The 15128-nt window shown below is 44.3% G+C and overlaps 1 protein-coding gene across 2 annotated transcripts; it reads left to right on the top strand.

Annotated features, from left to right (window-relative positions):
• The first annotated feature begins 3214 nt into the window (after positions 1-3214).
• On the top strand, positions 3215-14615 carry LOC137536363 (oocyte zinc finger protein XlCOF22-like). Of its 2 annotated transcripts, none has more exons than XM_068258546.1 (5): positions 3215-3451; positions 6138-6316; positions 6438-6536; positions 6642-7304; positions 13268-14615. In XM_068258546.1, the coding sequence occupies exons 4-5, from the start codon at positions 6683-6685 to the stop codon at positions 14323-14325; spliced, it is 1680 nt and encodes a 559-aa protein (XP_068114647.1). In that variant the 5' UTR covers positions 3215-3451; positions 6138-6316; positions 6438-6536; positions 6642-6682; the 3' UTR covers positions 14326-14615. The 2 variants fall into 2 exon arrangements, with proteins under 2 accessions (XP_068114647.1, XP_068114648.1); XM_068258547.1 differs by having other exon boundaries at positions 6655-7304.
• The last annotated feature ends 513 nt before the right edge of the window (positions 14616-15128 follow it).

The following is a 15128-nucleotide window of genomic DNA, read 5'->3' on the forward strand; positions in this document are numbered from 1 at the left end:
TGCGTGCCAACATGCCCTTGTCGCTGGACTTTCAGCTGTCACACCGCTGGAACGGGACTAGATGGAAAGGATGAGTAAAGCCGATGCAGAAACTTCCTCCTCCCGAGGTAAGTACCCTCTATGGGCATAGCCGGCCTTTGACCTGTGCGACCAGAGCGGTCGCTCAGGGCGCCGGCTTCCAAGGGGGCGCCTAATAGCTGGTTACCTATACTGAGGGCACCTACACCTGATTTCCTATACTGGGGGCACCTATAGCTGGCTACCTTTACTGAGGGCACCAACACCTGACTTCCTATACTGGAGGCACCTACGCCTGGCTACCTATGGGGGTGATGGAGACCTTCAACTGACTTCCTATACTGGGGGCACCTATGCGTGACAACCTACAGTATATTGAGGGCACCTACACATGAGATCGGGGGGAGTTTTTTTTTTTTTTGGGGGGGGGGGGGGGCGCACTGCGGCTATAACGTGTGGTGCAAATTGTCGGTGCTGTGCTATCATTCTAAATGGGGGGGGGGGGGGGGCTAACTGTCCCACTGATTAATATTCCTGAAAGGTTCTAGCCTTCATTTTTAAGTATTTTCAGGGTAATGCACTCTTTCCATCCATTCGTGGTTATTAATAGTATTTTTCATATTATACATATGTGACGTGTCACAGAGATCTGAGCATTTGGCGTGATGTGTCACAACGTCAAAAAGGTTGGGAACCACTGTCCTAGGAGATATCTCAGGAGAAGAGGTGAATTGCATATGGGCCTGTGTGCGTGCGTGTGTGTGCGGGAAGAGGATGAAGGGGGGCACACAAATCAGATTTCGCTCAGAGCGCTGTGAAACCTAAGGCCGGCCCTGTCTATGGGCACTTTTTTTCACTTCAGGGTGACTTTATATTTGACTGCATTTGCTGCATGCTTATTTCAGGTGGATGATTCAGACTCTACTGATGCATAAAAGATCAGCACATTGCCAGACAGCTGTTATTGGTTAAAAGCAAATAAATATGGCAGCCTGCATATTTCTCTTGGTTCAGGTGTACTAATTGTTTTATGACCCCATTTGCTGGTGGTAGTGGCTTCAGCTCTCAAGCGCATTGAGTCTGTCAGGAGAAAAGCGTTATACAAATGTTGAAATTAATATTATTAATGCTAAAGGGGAACTCCGTGCTGATCACGCAAGTCATCTGTGACAATCCTGACCTATGTTTCAAGTCCAGCAGCACAGGTCTTAATGTTCTTTTTGGAGGTCATAGAATGTGGGTGATGGTGGTGGGGGAAATGTGCAGTCAGTGTTGGGTCCCCCCCATCCCCTTAATACAAAGTGCAACTAGATTCTGTGTCTTCCTCCCACCCCCAATCCCCCCCCCCCCCCCCCCCCACACACACACACAAAAACACACATACAAGAGGCCGGGCCTGCTTCTCTCTTCACCCATATGAATATGCAGAGAAGCCCCAGTGGAACATAAATACTGGGTCCTCACCTCTTTTGCACCATGCCTCTGCTATCACCGTGCAACACCATCTCTTCACATACTCCCGATGCTGGTCACATGACATTAGTAGCCTACAGAGAGATTCTTCAGCATGAAAATAGGCTGCAGTGTAGAAGAGGAGGGGATCTGGAGCTGGTATTTGTACACCTTTGTGGCCACTCTGCATATTCAGTCATTGGCATGGGCCTTTAGTTTTTGTCTGTCTAAATCAATGGATTCATGGTAAGGCCGGCAATGCATAGTAGGAAAGCTGAAGGATGATTTGGGGTTAGGAGGATAGGTGCACAGTAAGGAGGTCAGGAGAGGTGCTGTGATGGGGTGAGAAGATAGATGAGGGTTAGGTAGCCGAGTATCTTAAGAAATGACATGGAGGTTGCAAGATAGATGAGGAATGTGTGTAGGTGAGATTACACTGGTGACATCACGGTGAAAGGTTAGACATGTGGTGGGTGAGTAAGAAAAAGTAATGGAGAAATGATATGGTAAGTGCAAGGACTGAAGAAGGGTTGGTGGGCAGGTATTGAACTGAAGAGGGGACATAAACAGTAGAAAAATAGATGTAGGGTAGTTTGGTAGGTAAGGGGCTGGAGTGGCAGCATCAGGATGTAGGAGGATGGATGAGGGTTGGGTTGTCAAGCAATAGAAATGGTGACATGAGGAGTGGAAAAATAGTTAGCGGCTAGTTAGGTGATGGTGGTTACATTGAGTGTGAGTGATAGGATAGGTGAGGAATAGGTTGAGGATCAAAAGTTGTGACATACTGTAGGTTGGTAAGAAGATAGATGAGGGGTGGGTAGGTAAAGGTGCCCATTAACGGTACAATCTCCCAAACAATCGATCATCTGAGATTGGGTGTTGTTAATGGTGTCAATTAACAATGAATGATCATTCCATTGATCCAAATTTTGAAATGATTCGTTTAGTCTGATTGGATTTTCCTCTCTCAAACAAACGTTTCCTATCAATCACAATGATCAGGTTGATCATTCAGGAAATTGGATCGTTAATGGGCACCATTAGCTATGAGGATGTGGGGAATAACATTATCGATGAGGGGTAATTAGGTGAAGTTATGTATGGTGATTTTGGAAGCCACACAGTATAGAAGAGGGTGAAAAAGGTTTCTGCTGGCCGCAAGTGCAGCTATGGCACGTTTGCACTGGGCATGCGTAAGTATGGTCTGGGCATGCCCACTAGAAGGAAGCGCTCATGCACAGAGGAAGACAACATGTGCATTATCACTTCCCTCTAGCCTAGAGACTTCTCCGATCCCACTGCATGCCACCATTCCAGCCCAGGATCCCTCCATATCTTCTGCCAGTGAATATACAGTTTGCCTATAATGCCCAGTCCTGATGCGCTAGTTCAGGGCTGATCTGAGAAGTCTCTGGACTATCCACTAGTGAGGTATCTATTTTTTTTATTATTATTATTTTACAGCTCACTTCTGGATTGCTTTAGCAGCCAAATAAAATATATAATAATAACAATGCATTAATAAATAAATGAACAGAACTGAGTGGTAAAAGTTTCATCTATAACCCCAAACTCAAGGAGGTGTAACTAATCTCTATTGGACACCAAGCTAAATTAGTTTCCATCTGTGATCAGCTGTAGTTGGTAGGGACTGCAGTTAGTTGACTCACCACAAGATGGCAACCCCCTCTCAGCTGGAAACCAAGGAAAGCACAGACCGGAACTGATGGAAACACAGACAGGAATTAACAGAGAAGGACTTTTGTTCGGGCTGGAGGCAGAAGAAAGGATGTGATTTTACAAAGAAGAATCAAACAAAATGTATTATACGTCTGAAACATTGTACTTGTAGCCAGCACAGATCACAACGTGGGGGAGATTAGGAGAGGTGAAGATAAGGAGCTCGTGGTGGGGGAGGTGAGGACACTGGAAAGCTGGGACCTTCATCTGACAAGACATATTCTGAATACTGTCCTCCAGGGTATGTAACAATCATTGACCATTCCTCTCAGCACCTGGCTTCCCCCTGGTTCCAGGATGAGCATGGCTATCCTTGTATGTATGTCACTGCCAATTTAAAGGGATACTGTAGGGGGGTCGGGGGAAAATGAGTTGAACTTACCCGGGGCTTCTAATGGTCCCCCGCAGACATCCTGTGCCCACGCAGCCACTCACCGATGCTCTGGCCCCGCCTCCAGTTCACTTTAAAGTCAGAAAACCACTGCGCCTGCGTTGCTGTGTCCTCACTCCCGCTGATGTCACCAGGAGAGTATAGCACAAGCCCTGTATGGTCTGTGCCTGCGCAGTACACTCCTGGTGACATCAGCGGGAGTGAGGACATGGGCGTGCAGGCGCAGTGGTTTTCTGACTTTAAAGTCAGAAATTCCAGAAGTGAACTGGAGGCGGGGCCGGAGCATCGGTGAGTGGCTGCACCAACACAGGATATCTGCGGGGGACCATTAGAAGCCCCGGGTAAGTTCAACTCATTTTCCCCCGACCCCCCTACAGTATCCCTTTAAAGCTACGTACTTACATTTAATTATTGTTGTCGTTTAGGGATTGGGGAAAAGATTACTCGGGAGACAATTCAGGGCTCGATGTGCACAAATGTGTTTTGTTGCTAGGCAGATGAGGGTGTACAATCAATGCATGATGTGATGTCGGGTGGCTGCTGTACACACACTAGATAAGCAGTGCTGTGGGGTCGGTACAAAAATCATCCGTCTCCTCAGTTTATGAAACCTCCGACTCCAGGTACCCAAATTTGCTTTGACTCCGACTCCTTAGTCTAATTTTTACAAAGGCTATGGATTTGGTTCAAAAATCATCCGACTCCAACGCCTCCGTTTATTGAAACCACCGACTTCGGGTACCCAAAATTGCTCCAACTCCATGGCCCTGAAGAAAAATGATTGATCATTGGCCAAAGTGGTCGTTATTTGCTGTTCAGGCCGACATTTATGTAGTGTGTGTATGTAACGTGAAGTACACAATTGTAGAACAAAGATCACCGGACCATGCTAATTTATCAGAGAATCCCAGCAACAATGCACAACGTTGACAAGCCTTTATGACATTTATCTTAAAGAGAATCTGTACTCTAATATTCTTACAATAAAAAGCATACCATTCTATTCATTATTTTCTCCTGTGCCCCTCTGTGCTGTTGCTGCCACTCTCTGCTGCAATCCTGGCTTGTAATTAACAATTTTAGGCAGTGTTTACAAACAAACTAACCAGCTTCTAATAGGCTCAGCTAAGCATAGTGTGTGAGTCATTCAGAGTATGCAGGGGGCCTGCAGAGGGTGTGTATCGCTTCTACCAATCACAAGCAGCCCTGCACATTCCACACAATCAAGCTTTAGCCCGACAAACAGGACAGAGGAAAGATACATTGATTTATTACAGAGACAGTGCAGTTAGGAAAGACTGCAGTAAGCCAGAGCAGATTAGAACAGGCATAGGAACTTATAGGATAGAAGAACTAAGGCTGAAAAATTTGTTACAGAGTCTCTTTAAAGTACACCTGAACTGAATGGTAGATGGTTTCTGCCATATTCATTTTCAAACAATTACAGACAATTCCAGTTGTGTTTCAGTCTTGCTGATCTCTTCGGCTGAGGTAGCTTCTGAAGCACACACCTGAATCTTTGATTCTGATCTGCCAGGCCTGTTCAGGGTCTGTGTCTAAAGAGTATTAATAAACAGAGGCTCAACAGGACAGCCTGGCCATCTGCATTGTTTTATAAGGAAATACATATGTCAGCCTCCATATGCTCAGTTCAGGTGTACTTTAAGTCCCTCATTTCTGATTAGTTGTCTCTCTCTCTCAGGTTTGTCATGTACAAATCTGTATTAATAAAAAGACACCTGAAGTGAGAGGAATATGGAGGCTGCCATATTTATCTCCTTTTAAACAATACCAGTTCCCTGGCTGTCCTGCTGATCATCTGCCCCTTTTAGCCATAGTTCCAGAAAAAGCCCGGTAAGTTTTCTTTTCTGCTGCATGGGGGGAGGTTTGTGCTTTTTGGCCAGTTGCTCAAGCAACTTTCAAGCACATGTATCCGGCATCAGGCAATCCCCACCTGTGCCGGTCGGATACCGGGGGTCATGCTGTATTTTAGAAGTATTCTTAAAGGACACCCGAGGTGAAAATAAACGAATTAAATAAACAATTGTATCTATCTTCCTTGTCCTAAAAATGACTTTTCAAAATATTCCACGGTTTTATTTTAGGTTTAAATCTACTTTTTAAGTTTTAACTGTTTTATTGTTTTTGCTCAATGACACATTCATTGAAGTATGCCTGTGCTAAAATCTATGAACTGTTGGCCCTTTTATCTCCTTCCTGCTCTCAGAAGCCATTTTTTTGCTAGGAAAGTGTTTTTGTACTTGGAATTTCTTATCAGTGAGGGTCACACAGTAGTCACTCCCTGTCTGAGTCAGGACTGAGTCAGCCACTTACATACCTGATATTTAACTCTTTTCAGTCGGAGAAAGAAAAAAAAGAACACAGCATAGTTATTTGTGTTCTTGGCACTGTACATACCCATGTCTATCTCATCATGTCACATGTCACCGTTGGTATTCTTTAAGCATTCATCCAACACAGTCTACATCATTTTCATTGTTTTGGGTTTTTTTTTCCTCCATTGTGTTTTCTACAGTAAAGACTGTTCTGTATAGACCATATGTCCAGTTCAATGTAAACAGATGAGGAGCAGAATTCAGCTGAGAAGAGAAGTGGCGATGTCACCGTCTAAATCTTCATGGAAGAGGGGAAGTATTTAGAAGGACCTCTGCAAGAATGCCATGAGGGAGAGTCGGCCACCCCTCATGTCGCCAGGTAAGAGGATACTTTTGTTTCTTATGAAGGAGAGAGAAGCTTGGCGGGGCCATCTGCATCCCCTCTCTACTAATAAACACATAGAAAGTATGTATTCAGTCAGTTTGTGTATTTTCTACAGATGGATCCAGTAACAGAAACTCACCAGAGAGATCTACAGGTCCACTTTTGTCCAGGGCTTGTCCACAGGAAGATTCCACCATTCCCCCATCATAATCGGGTAGGTGGGACTTGGGGTCACCAGAGACTCCATACTGTGTGGTGTTATATTGCTTTGTTTAGTCTCAGCATGTTAATGCTCATATGTAAAATAATTTTATCTCAGTTTATGAATTTAGGGTGAAAAATGTAAAAGCTGAAGTAAAAATGGAAAAAGACCAGGTGTACATGAGTGGTGATCGGAAGTCTACGGAGGAGGGTGACATGATGAGGACCATTATAAAGGAAGAAGAAGAAACATACGCAAGGCATGATCAGCAGTCTACAGAGGACAGTAGCCTGATGAGGACAATGAAAGAGGAAGAAGAAGAGATGTACGTGAGGGGTGATCAGCAGTCCACTGAGGAGAGGGACATGATAGGGACAATTAAAGAGGAAAAAGAGATATATGCTAGGGATGATTGGCAGTCTACTAAGAAGGATAACCTGATGAGGACAATTGTAAAGGAGGAGGAAGAGATGTATGTGAGGGATGATCAGCATTCTACAGAGGACAGTGGCCTGATGAGGACATTTAAAGGGGAAGAAGAGATTTATGTGAGGGATGATTGGGAATCTACAGAGGAGGATGACATGATGACCACAATAATAAAGGAAGAAGAAGAGACGTACGAGAGGATTGATCAGCAGTCTACAGAGGAAGGTGACATGATGAGGACAATTAAAGAGGAAGAAGATGAGAAGTACTTGAGGGGTGATCAGCAGTCTACAGAAGAGGGTGACATAGGTACAAATAAGGAGGAGGACACTCTTACAGAGGTTGAAACAGGTATGTACTCTACTATAAATGTGGAGCAAATGTTTTAATATTGTTATTAGAATTTTTTACGGCTAGTTTTGAAGTTAATGGGCAACTGAAATGAGAGGGATATGGAGGCTGCCATATTTATTTCCTTTCAAGCCATACCAGTTCCCTGGCTATGCTGCTTATCCTCTGCCTCTAATACTTTTAGCCATAGACCCTGAACAAGCATATGCAGATCAGGTGTTTCTGGCATTATTGTCAGACCTGACGAGATTAACTTCATGCTTATTTCTGGTGTTGTTCAGACTCTACTGCAGCCCAAAAGATCACCAGGGCTGCAAGGCAACTGGTATTGTTTAAATGGAAATAAATATGGCAGCCTTCATATACCACCCGTTTCAGTTGTCCTTTAAGTTTTGTACTCATTATAGATCATTGTCACCTGAAATGATTACTTTCCTGTACAGGTGCTATTTTTTAGCACACGCCATTTTTATAGGCGTGCTTACAGAGTGAAAATCTGACAAGTTTTGGAATAGCTCATCTCCACATGGGGATGGATTCTCAGTATTTCATTTTGGGCCGTTTCACACTGGGGTGATGCGGTAAATTTACAGCACCCCACCGCAGCCTAATGAAAGTCTATGGAGTAGTGCATACTACCCATGATGTGGTATGCTGCACCGGAAATGCCCTAGCGTGTGTACTTATATTGCGGTGTGGCGACCTGCTGCGATCTGCGGCAGACCAGAAGTCGTGTAAGTCTATGGCGAAGCAAGTATTTAAAATGTTGGCAGCTGCGGTGCGGCACCCATGCGCTGAAGCATATTTTTACAATACGCTTCTGCTAGTGAGTGCAAGCGAGCGTCACTTCCTATTTGTCGTCCAGAAGGTGATTACTGCATATAAACACAGTGATCCCTGAAGGCCTGTTTTTGGCTGTGAGGTGTGGCCCCTCGGGCCCCCACACCACTAACGTCAGCCGGTAATCTGAAACCGGCCTTATTCTTTACAAAGGCATTTCCTGGAAATTATCTATACAAAGATGCTGGCTGGACTCCCTACTGCTTTGCACTTGACTCAGTTGAACTGAGCAGCTGCCGTTCAGTAAATGCTTTTGAAAATAAAGAAAACCCTGAGAATCCCCCACGAGGAGATGGACTAGTCCAAAAACAGATTTTTGTGTATTTTTATGTTACAATTTTTCGCAATAGTGGTCCTTTAAGTCATAGACAACCAGACTATAACCACTAGGACTGCACTAGAGAGCAAAAGGAGCCTAAGGGCTCATTTACAATTAATCAGTTGGTATGCGTTAGTACGCATTAGTGCACGTTAGTACCTGTTTTTTCCATAGCAGTGCATTGTGAAAAAGATTTCAGTTACAACGCGTTAAGTGTGAAAGGTGCCATAGGAAAACATGGGCATTACTTTAAAAAATCAGTTTTCTTTCAGTTAAAGAGACTCTGAAGCTAGAATAAATCTCGCTTCAGAGCTCATATTCAGCAGGGGCATGTTTGCCCCTGCTAAAACGCCGCTATCCCGCGGCTAAATGGGGGTCCCTTCACCCCCAAATCCCCCCTTGCAAAATCCACGACCAACTTGGTCGTGAATTTTGCTCCTCCTGGAGGCAGAGCTAATGGCCGCAGCCCTGCCTCCAGTCGCGTCTATCAGCGGCGCATTGCCGCCTCCCCCCCTGCCCCTCTCAGTGAAGGAAGACTGAGAGGGGTGGGGGAGAGGCGGAGATACGCGTCTGATAGACGCGCGTGAGGCAGGGCTGCGGCGGTTAGCCCTGCCTCAAACAGGAAGTAATCCCCCGCTGCACAGAGCGGATTTGGAGGGTCAGGGTCCCCCGTTTAGCCGCGGGATAGCAGGGGCACACATGCCCCTGCTATCTATGAGGTCTGAAGCGAGATTTATTCTCGCTTCAGACTCTCTTTAAAACTGAGAGCAACAGATTAAGTGTAAAAGGGCCCTAACCCCTCCTACTGAAAAAAAGCTGTGCTATAATTGTCCATCTTAAATGGAAAGTATTTGCAATCACTTACCTTTATATGAGCAAGAAGATATAATTACCGGTACTCATTGAGCAGATATGATGCATTAATGACGTACTTACTCATGTAAAGCTAAATAATAGCAAGTATTTTTTTTTTGTTTTTTGAGTGGGAAAAACTTTACTTTATTTAGCATAAATTGTCACCTGATAAATAATAACCAATCATCTTGGCCAATCAAAATCTCCCATGAGTACCTGGACTAATTAAGGGCTACCAGCCTATAATAAACTGCTGACAATGGTCAGAATAAATTATTGTACAGAGCTTGGTCACAGGAGGAAGTGTCACCAGCATGTTATAAGCTGATAATGGTCACTGTACTGTCCACTTGCCAACTTGCCAGGTTTTGGACTAGTCCATCACCTCATGGGGATTCTCAGGGTTTTCTTTACTGTCAAAATCATTTAGGGCCCTTTTCCGCTAAGAGCAATTTGCTAAAAATCGCAAAATGCTAGCGATTTTTAAATTGCTAGGGTTACTTCTTTAACATAGGAATTGCAAAAAGTATTTTTCAGTATTATGATTCGATTTTTGCTAAAGCGCAAACGCTTTTTGGAGCAATTTTACCTGCAATCGTGCTTCATGTTAAATGCAAACTCGCATATCGCATAACCAAATTGATGTAAAATCGCAATCACTTACGTTTGTGATTTTCTTTTGCGATTGCTACTGGAAAAGGGCTCTTACTGAATAGCAGTTTCTCAGCACAACAGCCAAGATAGTGTACCATCGAGTAGAGAGGCTGACTGGCATCTTTGTTCAGATCCTTTCCATAGAGTGCTTCTGTAAAATATAAAGGAGATACTAATACTCTCCACATGCGGAGATGGGCTAGTCCAAAACCCATCAGATCTGTCAGATTTTTACTGCCTAATGTAAGAGACAGCAACATAGGTAAAAAACAATTTATTGGGCATTGTACTCTGGGAGAAATTTACTTCTTGTAAGTATTATACATTCTACAATTTTTTAGCGATAGTTGTCCTTTAAGTTTTAGTGCACATCAGTTTCAGTTGGATTTCTTAGGGTGTCCTGGGTGTCTTCCTAGGGTCCAATGTGTTCAGGGGGCGTGTCTATACTTTCCACATATGCTCCTATCCTGGGGCTGTACTTTACCATCACATTTTGCACACAACAATAGTACTCGGCAAACATTTTTCCTGTATCCACTGAGATGTCCTGTTTTAGACCTTACAGTATCTTTATTCATGTTTGCCTGCTACAAGCATGTAGCAAATCAGATGTTTCTGACATTATTGTTGGATCTGACAAGATTAGCTGCATACCTGTTTCTGGTGTTATTCAGACACTACTGCAGCCAAATAGATCAGCAGTGCTGCCAGGCAACTGGTGTTGTTTAACCTCTCTCTCCCATCGGCGTTAGGCGGTCGCAGAGGGACCATCTAACACAGATTGGCATCATGGTGGTCTCGCGAGATTGGCAGGGAATGAACGCTCGCTGCAGGGGGACCCAGGAGACGGCAGCGAACAGCCTGCCAGCCGCAATTGGAGCTGGCAGGCTGCAGCAAAGAAATAAAAAGGTAATTTGTGTAAAGCGAGGAGAACGCCAGCGCATACCACTAAGGCTGCATCTGAAATGACCACCAGCTCAGTGTGTAGCACCTATATAGACTTTCTACACACTTCGCATTCAATTCAGATGCAAATCATATGCAAATCTGCTACTACTTATCATGCAAACAGGAATCTCAGGAGGAGGGGCTGGGAGCAGCTAACCTAAAAGTTACATAGTTACAAAGTTAAGTAAAGGTGGGGGGGAAAGGCTGCGCATCCCTAAACACATGCTGCAATTGAATGGTTAATCGCACAGGCATACACCGCCTCTGCCAGACTGAAAAATGCATGCCCTGCATCCAAGACAAGTGCTAACATTTATTAAACTAGGAGGTACTTTAGCTTCCAATATGGTTTGCATGCAAAGTATATTATACTAGACACTTGCGCCACGGTGAGGCAGACCTCCGGGCAAGTGACCTAACCTAAATTTAAAACCTCGGGAGCAGCTAAGCAGAAAAAAATGTGTAACTTACATTTGGTAGAACAGCGAGGAGAACGCCAGCCCATACCACTAAGGCTGCATCTGAAATGACCACCAGCTCAGTGTGTAGCACCTATATAGACTTTCTACACACTTCGCATTCAATTCAGATGCAAATCATATGCAAATGAAAGTAACTTTCAGGTTAGCTGCTCCCAGCCCCTCCTCCTGAGTTTCCTGTTTGCATGATAAGTAGTAGCAGATTTGCATATGATTTGCATCTGAATTGAATGCGAAGTGTGTAGAAAGTCTATATAGGTGCTACACACTGAGCTGGTGGTCATTTCAGATGCAGCCTTAGTGGTATGCGCTGGCGTTCTCCTCGCTGTTCTACCAAATGTAAGTTACACATTTTTTATTGCTTAGCTGCTCCCGAGGTTTTAAATTTAGGTTAGGTCACTTGCCCGGAGGTCTGCCTCACCGTGGCGCAAGTGTCTAGTATAATATACTTTGCATGCAAACCATATTGGAAGCTAAAGTACCTCCTAGTTTAATAAATGTTAGCACTTGTCTTGGATGCAGGGCATGCATTTTTCAGTCTGGCAGAGGCGGTGTATGCCTGTGCGATTAACCATTCAATTGCAGCATGTGTTTAGGGATGCGCAGCCTTTCCCCCCCACCTTTACTTAAATTTGTGTAAAGCGCTGCGATCTAGATCTAGACATGCCTATCGCTTAACTGTCTCTCGTCTCCTCCACGCCTCCTGACACAGCGCTCGCTGCTATGTAAGGAGCGTGCCTTTCTTAGTTATACACATTGCTTACATAGCAACGAGCGTAGTTTTAACATTAGGCAGTCCTGTGAAGTATTGTGATCACGATACTTCACTAGCTGTGGCTAGTATGTTATTTAATATAGTTACAGTAACTATGTTAAAGGGAGCCTTAACTGTGAAGGAAAAAAAGTTTCACTCACCTGGGGCTTCTCCAAGCCCCCTGCAGCCGACCAGTGCCTATAACCCTGCAGTCGTCCTATGCCCTTGCAGCAAGCGCACTACGCGTCGCCACCTGCGCATGATGCGCTTGATGGCAGGGAAGAAGAGGACGCGTTTGACTAACTGTCAGTCTTCCGAAAATAAAACTAAGCTGGGGGACTGGAGGACGGCTGCGGGGGGCTTGGGGAAGCCCCAGGTGAGTGAAACTTTTTTTCCTTCACAGTTAAGGCTCCCAGTCAGGACTGAGTCCGCCACTTACTTACCTGATATTTAACTCTTTCAGACAGAGAAAGAAAAAAAGAAAAACAACATAGTTATTTGTGTGCTAGGCACTGTACATACACATGTCTATCTCATCATGTCACATGTCACTTTGGGTATCCTTTAAGGTTCACTTTAAGTAACATAGTAGCTGCTGCAAGTGAAGTATTGCAGTGGCGATACTTCCCAGGACCACTCGCATTTAAGTTACGCGTGTTGCTATGTAAGCAACGCACGTAACTAAGGAAGGCACGTTCCTTACATAGCAGAGAGCGCTGCTATGTAATGCATGCATAGTGGGCGCTCCTTCACATTAAGCTGCGCTGTTTTAGCCCTATAATTCTATATAAGCCCTATAACCTTTAAAGAAAAACATTTCTTTGTTACAGCTAATACAAATCCTGCAGTAATTCTGCAGTGTGTCTACTTCCTGCTTTTATGGAAGCAGACAAAGGATTAACATCCTGTGTTTACATATTAGCTATGTCTACCGAATTTATGTGCTGACACAGCTGAGAGATCAAATTACAGTTGTGATTACTTGAAGGGGGGGAATTAGCCAGGTTATTGTCTCTAAAAACACACCGGGTGCATTTCTCTCTGTTTTCCTTGTGTCCTGTGCAAGAGTTCAGGTCCACTTTAACAGGAAGTGTTGATGTTTCTCCATTTGCAGCACAGAGTCACGGCATCACAGACACCTCAGAGAGTCATCTCACTGTATCTCTACACTGTACAATGGAAGATGATGTCATCACACAAGATTCTGCGGGAGGGGACCCAGTTAACAGAAATATCCCCATCACCTCACCCCATCCTGCTAATCCTGGAGGGGCTCATCCCAGAGCCCAGAGGAGACCTCACACGGCTGAAACAGCTTATTATTGTTCAATGTGTGGCAAATGTTTTGTTTGGAAGTCAAGTCTTGTCGTACATGAGAGATCTCACACGGACGAGAAACCATTTTCATGTGCCGAGTGTGGGAAATGTTTTGTATTGAAATCACAGCTTGCCAAACATGAGAGATCTCACACTGGCGAGAAGCCACATGCGTGTACTGAGTGTGGGAAATCTTTTGTATTTAGATCACACCTTGTGATACATGAGAGATCTCACACCGGGGAGAAGCCCTACTCTTGTCCTGAATGTGGGAAATGTTTTATACAGAAATCACAGCTTGTCATACATGAAAGATCTCATACTGGTGAAAAGCCATATTCCTGTTCTGAGTGTGGGAAATGTTTTAGCGATAAATCACATCTTGTTGTGCACAAGAGAACTCATACTGGTGAGAAACCGTATTCATGTTCTGAGTGTGGGAAATGTTTTGGACATAAGTCACAGTTTGTTGCACACAAGAGATCACACACTGGTGAGACACCCTATTCATGTACTGAATGTGGCAAATGTTTTGTACAGAAATCCCACCTTGTTGTGCACAAGAGAACTCATACTGGTGAGAAGCCATACTCGTGCCCTGAGTGTGGGAAATGTTTTGGGCGTAAAGCACAGCTTATCACACATGACAGAATTCATACTGGTGAGAGGCCTTATTCATGTTCTCAGTGTGGGAAATGTTTTATACAGAAATACCAGCTTGTTGTACATAACAGATCTCACACAGGTGAGAAGCCCTATTCATGTTCAGAGTGTGGGAAATGTTTTCTACAGAAATCAAAGCTGGTTATACATGTGAAGGCTCATTCTGGTGAGAAGCCTTATTCGTGCACTTAACCACTTCCCTACCCTGGATTATTTCCCCTTAAAAACCAGAACAGTTTTCCACATTTCACTCTCCCAGAATTATTTTATTTTGTATGAATTTTAAAGAGAATAAGGGGAAAAAATGAAAAAAAAAGTAATTATTTCTCAATTTTCCGCCAATATAGTTTGAAAATAATAAGCGCTACTGTAGATTAAACCCACACATTTGATTTGCCCTGGTTATTACAGCATTTAAATTATGATCCAAGTACAATGTATGGGGACAATATATTATTTGGAAATAAAGGTGCATTTTTCCATTCTTTGGTTTTCCTGCAATTTATGTGGCTCTTTATTATCCCGCCCCACCCCTAGTTAGCCAGATGTGCTCCTTTATATCCCCCCCCCCCCCAATAGTTGGTCAGATGTGTTTTTTTATTCCCCCCCCCCCCTATGAATAGGCAGGTGTGTGCCCCTTTATTCCCACCCCTCCACCTATGGATAGCCAGAGTTGTGCCCTTTAATCCCTTCCCCATGGATAGCTAGGTATGGACCCCTTTAAGACACCCCCACCCCCAAATGCCAGGTGTCCCCCCCTCCCCCTGCAGAGATGGGCGCAGGGAAGCATTACAAGTAACAATGTCTCATCTGACGTTGTTCATTTGGTTATCGTGATCCCCTCCCTGCAGTACTGCTGTTAGCCTCAATATGTTGAATGGATCAGGTCCCGGCTTGATGACATCATCAAGCCAGGACCCGATCCATTCGGCGTAGTGAAACTGACAATGGGACTGCTGGGAGGGGATCGCGATCACCGCTGGAACACGTTCAGG

The sequence above is a fragment of the Hyperolius riggenbachi genome, chromosome 10 (genome assembly GCF_040937935.1).
Source record: "Hyperolius riggenbachi isolate aHypRig1 chromosome 10, aHypRig1.pri, whole genome shotgun sequence".
Classification (NCBI taxonomy): Eukaryota; Metazoa; Chordata; class Amphibia; order Anura; family Hyperoliidae; genus Hyperolius; species Hyperolius riggenbachi.

What these genes read in the sequence shown, in the direction of transcription:
- LOC137536363 (XM_068258546.1), top strand. Translation starts at nt 6,683, where the DNA reads ATGGAAAAAGACCAGGTGTACATGAGTGGTGATCGGAAGTCTACGGAG. An exon ending in TCTTACAGAGGTTGAAACAG is followed by an intron (nt 7,305 to 13,267) that starts GTATGTACTCTA and finishes CTCCATTTGCAG; the next exon opens with CACAGAGTCACGGCATCACA.